The 15,005-nt window shown below is 43.7% G+C and overlaps 1 protein-coding gene across 1 annotated transcript in view; it reads left to right on the forward strand.

Annotated features, from left to right (window-relative positions):
• Positions 1-1,675: 1,675 nt before the first annotated feature.
• ctnna2 (catenin (cadherin-associated protein), alpha 2) overlaps positions 1,676-15,005 on the forward strand; it is a 291,101-nt gene continuing 277,771 nt past the window's right edge. Inside the window, exons 1-2 of the mRNA XM_017460858.3 lie at positions 1,676-1,990; positions 12,871-12,977. Of these exons, the coding sequence (XP_017316347.1) occupies positions 12,876-12,977 (102 nt within the window). The 5' untranslated portion in view covers positions 1,676-1,990; positions 12,871-12,875. The remainder of the gene's footprint in view (positions 1,991-12,870; positions 12,978-15,005) is intronic.

Here is a 15,005-nt window from a genome sequence, read left to right on the forward strand (position 1 = left end):
ACATGTGTGTTACATGTGTGTGTGTTACATGTGTGCGCGTTACGTGTGTGTGTCTGTTACGTGTGTGTGTGTGTGTTACGTGTGTGTTACATGTGTGTGTGTTACATGTGTGCATGTTATGTGTGTGTGTGTGTTACGTGTGTGTGTGTGTGTGTGTGTGTTACATGTGTGTGTGTTACAGGTGTACAGTGCTGTGATGGAGATGTGATGCTAGTGTATACTGTAATAAGACAAACTGTGGTGTAGCCTGTGTGTGTGTGTGTGTGTAACTGTAACGTTGACAGGACTGTGTGTGTGTTTGTGTGTGTGTGTGTGTGTGTGTGTGTGTGTGTGTGTGTGTGTGTGTGTGTTTACTCAGCTGCGTGGGAAATAAACACACACCTGTTTTTATTAAGAGCTGTTTCTGTTTGCGACTCGAGCACGTTTCCAGGTAAAACCTGGGAGAAAGAGGTGATGAGAGAATGAAAATAATGAACAGGTTTATAAGCAGGTGAGTGTGTGTGATGAGTAAACATCCACTTCCTGTTCAGTTCATCACAACACACTCATTTCCCACTGCAGTCCGATTCAACAGCGAGAGAAACAATACACGAGCATCAGAAACACCCCCCGTCTCCGAAAATACAACAGCTGTGATGATATCTCTGCCATCTATTTATTTGTTTGTTTGTTTGTTTACTTATTTAAATTATTGATCATTTCAGTCATATGTTGTCCACAAGTGAATAATAATAATAATAATAATAATAATAATAATAATAATAATAATAATAATAATTATTATTATTATTATTATTATTATTATTATTATTAATTTATTTATTAAATTATTATTATTTTCAATAATATTCAGAATTCTTGGCCGTAGAGCAGGTTTATATCGATACGCTCCTAATAAGTTATCGTTTCCATAGTAACGGCTCGTTCCTCGGTGTAATTATTGATATGGTGCCGTTTTGTTGAAGTAAGGAGAAGTTTATTTCACATTTTTGACTGGAAGGTCAAATATACAGCGTGGTGTTTCAGAATACAAACAAACAACAACAACAATAACAATAATAAAATAAAATAAATCAATAAAATTGGGTCACATGTAGATATTTTCATTCAAACCATCTCATACGTCTCAGCGTTAGCGGTTTTAGTTTGTTACATTTTATTTGACTTATTTTTGTATTAGAAATGCTTTTGTTAAATCTTTGAACGTCGGTGTGTTTATTAGATTGTTGGTGTTTGTGTTGCTGCTCGTTTTAATGTTTCGTTTATTAGTTGTAAATAATAATTTAAACTTTACACTTTTGGAAATTTTTTAAAGACCCCCGATTTTCTTTTAAAAAAATTATAAACAAATTATTTAAAAAATTTGTAAATGTTTCAGTTGATATCTGGTGGCATGTATCATATGTAAAGCGACTTTAGGAGGACGCACTTATTATTATTATTATTATTATTATTATTATTATTATTATTATTATTATTTCCCCAGAAAACAACACCAGTTCTCTCTCTCTCTCTCTCTCTCTCTCTCTCTCTCTCACTATTTGGCAGGACTGATGTCGCTCCCGGCTCACACTAGGCTGCGCTCGGTGTGATGCCGCACTACGCATGCGTAACACCCCCCCCCCCATACCCCCCCCCCCACGGCCTTAGTGGTGGATCAGTTTCCCGAGCGTGAACGCGCACCGTGCACGCGCTCTCGGCACCTGCTTTTCTGGAGAAGGGTGTCATTATTTGGCAGGGAGCGGCACCGGAGGCACGAGCAGAGCGTTTCCTCCCTCAGAACCTCAACGAGAAACGGCGTGGATTCGGTTTTTCCAGAGCAGCAGCACCGCAGCCCGCAGGAGGAGGATTTTATTCAGAGTTTCCGGCGCTCGGACATCGGCGTGCTGCTATTCCGAGGAGGAGTGTTTTATTCTGTCTTCTTTATTTCTTTCTCTCCTCTCCTATTTCTGAAGGAATAACCGCGCGCGCGCTCATCTCATCTCGGAAGGTAAAGGATCCTCTAGGAGCTAGGCGTGGGGCGCGTGCTTCTCTCTCTCTCTCTCTCTCTCTCTCTCTCTCTCTCTCTCTCTCTCTCTTTATTACTCTGGGTTGGACAATCGGTGTTTCTTGTATTATTATTATTATTATTATTATTATTATTATTATTATTATGTGCGCGCGCGTACTGTGCACAATGCAAAACAACAACAACCCCCAAACAAACAAATGGACCATTTTTGGATTTAGTGATGCTCCGTCTTGTGCAAGCTCCATCCCTCCATCTCCATCCCCCCCCCTCTCTCTCTCCATCCCTCTCTCTCTCTCTCTCCATCCTCAGTCTCCTGACAAGTTAGCCTGTTAGCATGCATGCTAACCTAAGATAAACATGCATGCATCACACCCGACTGCATTTTCGGATTCAATAATTAAGGGAGAAAAAAATAAATAAATAAATAAATAAAACGGGAAGATGTGATGCCGTTATGCATGATGCGGTAATGCGTATCCGGGTTGCACGCGCTGCCTCCGATATCCCGCGCGCCTTTGTCTACTACACATCAATTTGTGTTGATCCTGGAGGTGATGCTGCTGCTGCTGCTGCTGCATCTATAACTCTGTTTCCTGTCCACGGCTACTCACAATTTACCTAGCTCTATCTCGGAAGTTTCTTGGAGGAGTAACAGGACGAGATCTAGTATTAAGATTGAGTTCCTCTGGAAACAAAATAAGCAACAAAGTATTTCATGTTGGAATAACGTGTGTGTGTGTGTGTGTGTGTGTGTGTGTGTGTGCAATTACCACCCTCTAATATATATATTTTTTACTCCAAATATCTCTCAGTCCTACATGTCTACTACGTCCTCGGTGTCCCGTTACAGCAGCTCTCTCCTCCCTCCTTTCCCACACGGGATTTTCACGGCTGTGTGCTGTAGTAACTGGAGCTCGGAGAAGGAATCCGGACGATGTGACACGCCGCAGACCGGATTTAGCAGCTGAAACTTTTTTTTTTTTTTTTTTTTGGACTTGGTTGTGTTACACGGCACCAGAGGATAAACAAGCAGGAGAATGGAGAGATAGAGAGAGCTTGTATTCCTCATTAGCTACACGTGTACAGTTACTAAGAGGAAGGAAGCGAGAAAAACAATTCCGCAGATTCCCTCTTTACGCAAATTCCACACTCGATTCTTGTTCACGTTTTGATCTGGAGACGTGACACCGACGGAGCGGACGTGAAACAGAAGTCAACCTCTCGGAATCCTGGACGGATCAGTAGAGCAGATTTCAGATTCCTGTTCATTTATTTATTTGTAGTTGCCAAGTAACAAGAAAATAAACACTACAATACGTCCTGCTATTGTTCGTTCTGTATACTTGACCGTTGTCGTGTTTATATTTATGTCCACCGCAGCGTGGTTGAATTCTCAAATTCGACAACCAGCTTTATGTCAATGCGCTCATTCTTATCGATACGTTACCATTTCTATAGCAACACGTCATTCGCAGGGACTCCGTGTGAAAAAAATTAAAAAGTGACGTTTTGTTAAAGTAAGGAGATGTTTGATTAACATTTATGGAAGGAGTCTCCAGTTTCAACAGCCAAGCACGTTCTCCGACATCTTCGGGACAGAGGAGTTTGCACTCCTGCGGTTTCTCGTCGTCCATCTGCATGAGTCTGGGTAGATCTGCAACCGCGTTTTCGTTTTAAAACGCTCTCCGTCGACACTTTTCAAACGTTTTCCAAAAATCGCTCTGGTGGTCCACCCGAGGCGAATTTTATGGTAAATCCAACGTTTTGTCTGATCGTGTCATACATTAAGTTAAGCTAAGTTACTACAGCTTCCATAAAGCCGAACTTTAGGCTCCTAGCTGAGGTGAGAACGTCGAGCTGGAGAGCTGTTTTACTGCCTGTACCATTGAGGTGGGAATCGTGGTTCATATCAAGTAGGTCCATCAGCGAGGTTTTTAAAACCTAACAAGATTAGGAACGTTTACTCCGTCACTTTGAGTAGATTTCAACTCTCTTTCATGAGATTGCCGTTGTACTATGGGTTTGGAGAATTGTCCATCATGTAGGTCTAGTAATAATGGTAGTAGGTCTCTGATATGATGCCGGTTGGAGATATTTGATTGGTTGGATTATTCATGTGTAGATTAAATCGTAAATCAAATCCCAAACCCCTTCCTTCTCCAGTTTCACATTCTTTAAGCACATTTAGAAGGACGTTTTTAAAAGTTTTTTTGATGGAGAAGAATCTGGGTTCAGCTCCAGATGATTAACAGTCCCGCTAACACCCCTGGAGAGTACAACATCTTTTATTGTTCTTCTACTTCTTATTCTTCTTATTAATAATATTAATAATAATGAGTTAGTTTAGTTTTATTTCCAGTCTTCAATCAGGTAACGCTTTATGATTGCATGTGATTATCTGGTATCCCTGGTGATTGCAGGCGCCACCGTTAGGAAGAGAGATAGAGGTGTCAATGTCCGGAAACGTCCATGCTTTCCCGTATGACGGGGTGCGGGAGGAGGGAACCAATAGGAATCTTACCAAAATGGCCAGAAACAGCCCCGTCTGTATCTACACTTTAGCTTCAAATACAATCATTAAACATTTAAAATCTACAATCTAAATTATCTAAAGATATTCCCTCATCCTTTTGTTTCTAGGTATTTTCGCTGTATCGCGATACTGACTGAGGTTACGTTTGACGTACACCCGTGTCACGCACAATATAGACTGAAAGTAGATTAGGAATTAAGAAACCCAACAATTTGAAGGAAATGACTGGATTGTCCATAACGTTGTCATGCTTCAAACTCAACCCTGTTACTCGTTTACGACCAAAATCCAGCAAAAAATCCTCGTGCAAATGAACTTGTTGGTGCGCTGATGGATATTTTCTTAGATTTAAATAAAAAAAGTATATTTTTGAGAAGTTCAGAGGGGTAAATGGTGCTGCAGACTGCTGCATCTCGCCCACCCACTTGTCATATGTTTCCTAGCACCAATAAGCCGTTTCTGTGCCAACTGGCCCTGCTGCAGCGTATTATATAGTGACTTTCTTCCCTCTGGAAGTAAGTGTGTGTGTGTGAGTGTGTGTGCGCTGGTTGTTTAGTCAGTCGGTCCCCGGTCACCATGGTGTCTCCAGGTCAGAGCTCCGCACACTAACACAAACAGCTTGGAATAACTGGCAGAGTCCAGAACTCTGAGCAGGAGAAACAGTGTAATGAGGAGTAAACCACTCAGTGGTAAACCAATCAGCAGTGGAGTTCCTCTAACCACAAACACGCTGTTTTATTCCCCTTCCACACAGTTACGTGCTGACAGTTACGGCACAACTTTATTAATTAAAGAGCGACACAACATCGTTTCTGTCCGTTTAAGTCTTTGTTGATCACATATACATTACAGCTCAGTGAAATTCTTTTCTTCGGATACCCCGGCATGCCAGGAGGTCGGGGTCAGAGCGCAGGGTCAGCCATGATACGGCGCCCCTGGAGCAGAGAGGGTTAAGGGCCTTGCTCAAGGGCCCAACTGATAGAAATAATGATTTCTCCAGTCTCAGAATGATTCAACCCCTTCATGGCGAGCATCTTTAGTACATAGTAGAGCTCCTTATGCTGTTATGACCTGCTGCAGACGAGATGCAGATCTTCTGGTAGCGTTCTTGAGGAATCTTCTCACGTTCCTCATGAGCGACGGCCTCCAGTTCCGTAATATTCTTGGGTTTGCTGCAACCGCCTTCTTCGAATCCCACCAGAGATTTTCTATGGGGTTCGAGTCAGGTGACTGTGACGGATCTGTAGAATCTTCCAGGACTTCTTCTGCAACCAAGCCTTGCTGGAATTTGAGGTATGTTTGGGATCATTGTCCTGTTGGAATGACGCCCAAGCTTCAGCTTCCTCACAGACGGCATGACGTTTTCTCCGAGGATTTCCTGATACCTCAATGAATCCATCTCACCTTCCACACGCCGCAGGTTTCCAGTGCCAGAGGATATAAAGCAGCCGCAGAGCATCACCGAGCCTCCACCATGCTCGACTGTGGACAGAGTCTTCTTTCTGCATCCTTCTTCCTCCAGACGTACCGCTGATCCATCGTGCCGGAAAGTTCCAGTTTTGTTTCATTGCTCCACAGAACACAATCCCAAAACTTCTGTGGATTGTTTATATGATTCTGAGCGACTTTTTTTGTGCTTTTTGGTCAGTAGTGCTGAACGTCTTGGAGTTCTGGCACGGAAACCTTCTGCGTTTAGTACACGCCTTACCGTGCTCACTGAAACCTCAGCGTCTGTTACACCGAGTCTCGCTGCAGGTCTTTTACAGTCACTCGAGGGTTTTTCACAACCTGCCTTCTCAAGCACACCTGGTGCAGCTAATGAAGCCCTTGATTAGTCGCATCAGGTGTGCTCGAGAAAAAAACACCTGCTTTGCATATTTGTGATGTTGAGTTATTAAGGGGTGAATAATTTCGAAACTGGAGAAATCATTATAAGTTGCATTTTCAGTTGAATTTGGGGAACAGTTTAAATTGCTTTTGTTTGATTTGTTCATCGCAAACAGCTGAAAGTCTGTACATTTCCACAATAAACATGATTTGCAATGAATCATTTGAATCATTTTGATTGCAACTGAATATCTATCTATCTATCTATCTATCTATCTATCCATCTATCTATCTATCTATCTATCTATCTATCCATCTATCCATCTATATATCTATCCATCTATCCATCTATCTATCTATCTATCTATCTATCTATCTGTCTATCTGTGCATGCTTTTCCAGTCTGGATCCTTTCAAACATCTCCAGTGTTTACACCTCTCTCTCTTTCATCCTTTCATTTCTTTCTTTCATTCATTACTGTTTCCCTCATTATCCATTTCTCTGTTTTTCTTTCTTTATTTATATGCCTCTCTATATCTATCTATCTACTCTACTGTTTCTATCTATCTATCTATCTATCTATCTATCTATCTATCTATCTATCTATTCTACTGTACTGTTTCTTTCTTTATTTCTATCGATCCATCCATATAACTATCTATCTACTCTTTCTTTCTTTCTTTCTTTCTTTCCTTCTATCTATCTATCTATCTATCTACTGTACTGTTTCTTTTATTTCTATTGAGATATCCATCTATCTATCTATCTATGTATCTATCTATATATCTGTCTGTCTGTCTGTCTTTTTGTCTGCCTTCCTTCATTTTTTGGCATGCTAACCTGAAGACATACAGATCTGACAGTTCAGACTTTCGGAGTAATGTGGAACTCTGTGTTCAGGTCATTGTTGGAGGACTATGGATGTAAGGCCACTAAGCGTGCTGAGGTGTGAAGTGATGAGGTCAGAGATCAGTAATGCGAATTTCAGTGAAACGTCGTATTACAGCGTCAGGAGGGGAATACTAATCACATTCCCAAACAATCCAGAGACAGAGACAGGGGTGAGGGAACAGGAAGGTGTGAGGAAAAGCAGAGTGGAACGTCTACAAGTTATACAGGAAGTGCTTTCGAAGATTTCCATCGGCTGCTGAGTGAAAAAAGTGACTGGGGGACAGATGGGCAGACAGACAGATGGGCAGACAGACAGATGGGCAGACAGACAGCAGCTGAACAGAACAATGACAGAGAGGGAATAGTGGAGAGAAAGATGGAGAGAGAGATTAAACAATAGGGTGGGTGAGGGGAGAACACTCAGCCCATCAGCTTTCTCCCCTCGGAGTGTGTTTGTGGTTCGGGATACGGGTTAGGGGACGGGGGGATGAAAGAGAGGACACCAGATGACAAAAACAACAGACAGATCCTGGAGAGAGGGAATAAAAACAGAGGAGGAGCGCTGATGTGTGATTGTGCTTCGTGCTGCAGTTTCACGCCGAGTCCGCACTAACGGGGATCATGGATCATTTGGAAAATTCCGGTTCAATGTTTCAGCCACATCAGTGCTTTCTGTTTCCCGAAAGCTTCCCAAAATGCCAGAAAGGAGCTGAGTGAGGGTGTGACCCATGACATCATTCCCGCCATTTTCATCTGTTTGACAATATAAACGGAACAGTGGAGACTGGAGCCGAGCTTCTCCTCTCTAACACCACTGTACCGTCTCCACAGCTCTGTTGTTATATGTTTTTTCTTTTGGAGGACCTCCATCACACTTATTACCCCGTTGTCAGGGCAACGCACGTGATCATGTGTTGGAATTCACACTGCCGATATAATTAGAAAAAGAAACAGCTATGTTTAATAAGGCGGAAACCGTGCATGAAAATCACGTTTCCACATTCCCACCTCACGTTTCCACATTCCCGCCTCACCTTTCCACATTCCCGCCTCACCTTTCCACATTCCCGCCTCACCTTTCCACATTCCCGCCTCACCTTTCCACATTCCCGCCTCACCTTTCCACATTCCCGCCTCACCTTTTCACACTCCCACCTCACCTTTCCACATTCCCGCCTCACCTTTCCACACTCCCGCCTCACGTTTCCACATTCCGCCTCACCTTTCCACATTCCGCCTCACCTTTCCACATTCCCGCCTCACCTTTCCACATTCCCAACTCACCTTTCCACATTCCCGCCTCACCTTTCCACATTCCCGCCTCACCTTTCCACATTCCCGCCTCACCTTTCCACATTCCCAACTCACCTTTCCACATTCCCGCCTCACCTTTCCACATTCCCGCCTCACCTTTCCACATTCCCGCCTCACCTTTCCACATTCCCGCCTCACCTTTTCACACTCCCGCCTCACCTTTTCACACTCCCGCCTCACCTTTCCACATTACCCCTTCACGTTTCGACATTCCCGCCTCACCTTTCCACACTCCCGCCTCACGTTTCCACATTCCGCCTCACCTTTCCACATTCCGCCTCACCTTTCCACATTCCCGCCTCACCTTTCCACATTCCCGCCTCACCTTTCCACATTCCCGCCTCACGTTTCCACATTCCCGCCTCACGTTTCCACATTCCCGCCTCACGTTTCTACATTCCGCCTCACGTTTCCACATTCCCGCCTCACGTTTCCACATTCCCGCCTCACGTTTCCACATTCCCGCCTCACGTTTCTACATTCCGCCTCACGTTTCCACATTCCGCCTCACCTTTCCACATTCCGCCTCACGTTTCTACATTCTGCCTCACGTTTCCACATTCCCGCCTCACGTTTCCACATTCCTGCCTCACGTTTCCACATTCTCCCTCACCATTTCACATTCCCGCCTCACCTGTCCACATTCCGCCTCACGTTTCTACATTCTGCCTCACCTTTCCACATTCTGCCTCACGTTTCCACATTCCCGCCTCACGTTTCCACATTCCCGCCTCATCTTTCAACAATCTACATTTGTACATTCCCGCCTCACGTTTGTACAAATTCATGTCTGAAATGAGTCGCTGTTTTCCCCGGTATTTTTTATCTGTTGTTGTTTATCTGTATGAGTTCACGTACACTTTATGGTTACTAAGTAACATGACGACAATGTTTATTTTTTCTTATGAACTTTGAGAGAAATTAAGTGAACGACTATAGCTGCTATAATGTAAGTGATAATGGGAACGAACTTGATTCGTGGACGTTACAGAACATTTATTGTAACTATAAACAGATAAAAGTACCACTTGTTCTTTAATAAGCATATGTTGTAAGTGTTGGGAGATCGCTGTGGTATAAGAGGAATAAAACACGCAGTTCTTGCTGTTCTTCAGGTGGTAACAGTAACTCTGCTTCACCACACCACTCTGTGGTTGATTATTTTCCTTTAACAGCACTATTCATTACTAGAACATTACCTGTTGCTCCCAGTGGGTGGAGCTACAGTATGTCTCGCTAGCTCACAATACTGGATTTCGTAAAAATCCGGTATTTACCAATAAATCCTATATAATTTTCTCCCGCTGGCTGCTGATGACTCATTTTTCCCAGAGAAATAATCGAGTCAGACTTTTCATTGGTTTGAGCCAGCAGTAATTACAGATGAGAATAATTTGATTGTCTGCTGCGTTCGGTTCTTCATTCTGCCGCGATCCCAAACCCGAGAAACCAGCCTGCTGCTGGAGGAGGTTCATACTTTAACGAAAATAACCAATGCAGAGAAATTTCTCCTCGCTCTTTAATGCGCTTAAACTTCAGATGTGTTGTGTGCTGTGGAGTCTGATGAAGATGGAGGGAGAAGTTTAGGAGGTTTAGGAGCAGGAAGAAAAGACTAGGAAGAAGGAACTGTGTTCTAGTGGGTATAGATGAGTCACTTATTACTTTTAGTTATGGTCATTCCACACGCTGCTACAACGAATGAGCTGCAGATGATTTCAGTACAGCATTCAGTTCACACTGAGACGCCACCGAGATGCTGAGACACTGAGACACTGAGACACCACTGAGACACTGAGACACGTCCGAGATGCTGAGACACTGAGACACTGAGACACCACAGAGACACTGAGACACGTCCGAGATGCTGAGACACTGAGACACGTCTGAGATGCTGAGACACTGAGACACTGAGACACCACAGAGACACTGAGACACGTCCGAGATGCTGAGACACTGAGACACCACTGAGACACTGAGACACTGAGACACGTCCGAGATGCTGAGACACTGAGACACTGAGACACCACAGAGACACTGAGACACGTCCGAGATGCTGAGACACTGAGACGCCACCGAGATGCTGAGACACAGAGACACTGAGACACCACAGAGACACTGAGACACGTCCGAGATGCTGAGACACTGAGACACTGAGACACCACTGAGACACTGAGACACGTCCGAGATGCTGAGACACTGAGACACTGAGACACCACAGAGACACTGAGACACTGAGACACGTCCGAGATGCTGAGACACTGAGACACTGAGACACCACAGAGACACTGAGACACGTCCGAGATGCTGAGACACTGAGACACTGAGACACTGAGACACCACTGAGACACTGAGACACGTCCGAGATGCTGAGACACTGAGACACTGAGACACCACAGAGACACTGAGACACGTCCGAGATGCTGAGACACTGAGACACTGAGACACCACTGAGACACTGAGACACGTCCGAGATGCTGAGACACTGAGACACTGAGACACCACTGAGACACTGAGACACGTCCGAGATGCTGAGACACTGAGACACTGAGACACCACTGAGACACTGAGACACGTCCGAGATGCTGAGACACTGAGACACTGAGACACCACAGAGACACTGAGACACGTCCGAGATGCTGAGACACTGTGCCACCGAGACACTAAGTCACTGTGCCATGGGCATTCATGCTTTTCCAAACTGGATCCTTTCAAACATCTCCAGTGTTTACACCTCTTTCATCCTTTCATTTCTTTCTTTCTTCCATTACTGTTTCTCTCATTATCCATTTCCTCTGTTATTCATTCTTTCTTTCTTTCTTTCTTTCTACATCGCTCTATATCCATCCATCCATCCATCCATCCACCCTACTTTTTCTTTCTTTTCTTCAGTTCTGTCTATCTATCTATCTACTCTGCTGTACTCTATCAATCTATCTATCTATCTATCTATCTATCTATCTATCTATCTATCTATCTACTCTGCGGTACTCTATCTAACTCTCTTTCTCTCTCTCTATCTATCTATCTCTTTCTATCTATCTATCTATCTATCTATCTATCTATCTATCTATAACTACAGTGCATCTGGACAGTATTCCCAGCACAAGTATACCACAGCAAAATGTGGGAAAGTGAAGCGCTGTGAATGATTTCCGGATGGACTCTTATCTATCCATCCATCTATCTATCTACTGTACTGTTTATTTCTTTCTTTATTTCTATCTATCTATCTATCTATCCATCCATCCGTCTATCTACTGTACTGTTTATTTCTTTCTTTCTAGTCATAATCAGCGTGAACTGAACTGTTTCTGTCTTTTTAATGTTCTTTCCTTTCGCTGTCTTTCATTTTTTCATCCTTTTTCATCCTTCTTGCTTTCTTTCTTTCATTTCCATTTTTTTCCCTTCTTACTCAATTTTCTATCTGTATATCTGCGTTTCTTTCTCATCACAGCACCATAGATGCAATTATTGATTATATGAGGAGTTGTGCTGCACTGTGCGTGTGTGTGCGCGCGTGTGTGTGTGTGTGTGTGTGTGCGCGCGCGTGTGTGTGTGTGTGTGTGTGTGTGTTCTCCGGAGGCCGTGCGGTATTTTACACTCCGTCGCCTGACTTCATCACTGCATTGTCTGGAGCTGTCACTGATTGTGTTGGAATGTTACAAAGGACTGCTAGTGGGCTGGATGGAATGTTCATTTGTCATGGTGTGCCGTGTGTGTGTGTGTGTGTGTGTGTGTGTGTGTGTGTGTGTGTGTGTGTGTGTGTGTGTGTGTGTGTGTAGTGCAAAGACTCAGGGTGTGAGAGAAAAACTGAGCGAGACACAAACGAGTTTATGGTGTGTCCTGTCCCTCTGTGCAATTTATTTTGCTATTGATCATTCTGCATCCAACACACACACACACACACGCACACACGCACACACGCACACACGCACACACGCACACACACAAACACAAACTTTTACTTTCCAGTGGTGCTTGTAAGTTTGTGAACCCTTTAGAATTTTCTATATATCCGCATAAATATGACCTGAAACTTCATCAGATTTTCACACAAGTCCAAGTCTGTGAGCGGCAAAAGTATGTGCACCTCCAGGATTAGCAGTTGATATGAAGGTGAAATTAGAGTCAGGTGTTTTCAATCAATGGGAAGACGATCAGGTGTGAGTGAGTGAACACCCTGTTTTATTTAAAGTTTAGGTGCAGTTATTGCTACACCGGGGAGGGGGAGGGGGATGTTATACACGTTTTCCATCTTACATCTGTTTTTATTATTATTATTATTATTCACAGCAATCATGACGAGCGCTACGTCCCCCATCCTGCTGAAATGGGACCCTAAGAGTCTGGAGATCCGCACCCTGACTGTGGAGAGGCTGCTGGAGCCGCTGGTCACGCAGGTAAGATTTACATTCACTGTGTTTTCATGCTGAGAACGGGAAGAAGACGGAGTCTAGACATCTTCTCCACGCCGTGTAATCTCGAACCTTCGGACATTAGTTTTGTACCGTAGACCTGACCCTACACCAGGCGCGTAGGTGTTCTTCCGACGCATATCCGTTCACTGAAAACGATGCTCTGGGGTTCTAGGCTCAGGACGATAGATTCTAACTGTCACGATGGCTGTCGAGTTGGACCATTTAAATGTCTGCGTCGTCTCGTATCTCGTTAATGTGCGTTTCCTTGTTTTGCTTATGTTGTAAATCTCCGGTGCGTCTTAATTTCCTTGTCCTTGTTCGTCATGAACATCTTCTGAAGATCAAAATAAGAACGGGATTGTTGCGTGTTGTTTATCGGGGGTGACTTCGCTATTCGACGATTCAGGAAGTATCTCCGCTGCTGTCCAACTCGGAGCACGTGCGCGCGTAGCTGATGTAAACTTAATCAAAACGTGAGCTTAACGAGCTTAATGATTCAGCAGCTAGGTTCGTTTACAATCCCCACTTCGGTTTGACGAGCGTTCCTGTCCTCGTTTACGGGTCACCCGTACAAAAAAAAAAAACCAAACGGGCTAAATGCTAATGCTAGCGACTCGCAGCTACAAGTGTTCTGGAGCACGACAGCACGATGGCGTATTGCACGCGACCTCACGAGTAAGTGTGAAAGCAATGTCATTTTCACATGGCGTCCCAGTGTCCGTGAGGGTTAATCTAATTTCAACTACTCCAACCCCTACTGAAAGGACGAGTGCTCGCTTGGACAAATTCATACCAGTGACAAGCAGGTATTAAATTTGCAGCAGTCTGTTTCTTCTCTTTCTTCCAACACGCTACCGCTCACTCACTTTTAATAGCGAGAGGATTTATTATGTTTCAGTATCTCAGATTATTTTTAGCACATCTTTATTTCGTTATATTGGGCGCACAGTTACGCTCATTTAAGTTTGACTCTCTGAGACATAGGAACTCACCCCATCTACGCACGTAGCATAATTCACGCAGTCATTCTCTGTAAATCGCCCACGACGTGTGCTCTTTTTGCGAAACCGCATGTTAATCGGGAGCGTATCGACTCCGCAGTGTCCTTCGATGCAGTAACTGTTCTGGTTTCTGTAGGTTCACTCGGGACTTGTCAGTTTTTCAGTTTAATGAGTGTCGGCGGAAATGGATTGCTCCTAACCATGTAGCTGCACAAAGTAAACACACTGATAAACAAAGCGAGGGGTCGGCCATCTTCCCGGCTCGACTAAACGACCCTGTTCAGAGCGAATTGATTTTAATGGCTTCGGTTCTGAAGTAATGAGATTGACTTTGTTTCGAGGAGCTCTAAGTGAGGCGTTTTATTATTATTTTTCTCTCTCTCTCTCTCTCTCTCTCTCTCTTTCTCTCCTCCTCCACTCTAATGCCTCGGGCGGTTATCGCTTCATAAACATCTACTCTTAAAATCGTCATTGGCTTAATGTTCACTTTATTGACCAGCACTCCGGTTTGTCCTAGAAGGAATGGATTCTGAATGTTGAAAACCCCGGAAAACTGCTTTTACGCCACAGCGCTGTGGAATTGGTCACACGGTGTCGATTCATGTCCTAGAACAGGTCTATGTTCGAATAGGCATTATTGTTTCTATAGCAACAGCTCATTCAAGAGCGACTTGTACGGTCGACGTTCTCTGTGAGGAGAGCGTTAGGGTTATGGAAGGAGTCTCCAGTGTCAACATTCAGAGGTAACGTGACATTTTCGGACACCTTCAGGAAATAAGAAACGACAGATTCTTTACAGACAAGCTGCGTTATTTATTTATTTATTTATTTATTTATTTGTGTATTTTTTTTTATTATCGACTTCATGAGAGAAATAAAAAGAGGCTGGTGAGGGAACGATGGTTTATAAACGCTATAACGTACGTGAGAACTTGTCTCAATGTTCCAAAACATACAATGTAACTATAAAGGGATAAAAAAATAAAAAAATAAATTATGATAGGAAGTA

Source organism: Ictalurus punctatus, chromosome 29 (genome assembly GCF_001660625.3).
Source record: "Ictalurus punctatus breed USDA103 chromosome 29, Coco_2.0, whole genome shotgun sequence".
In the NCBI taxonomy this organism is placed as follows: Eukaryota; Metazoa; Chordata; class Actinopteri; order Siluriformes; family Ictaluridae; genus Ictalurus; species Ictalurus punctatus.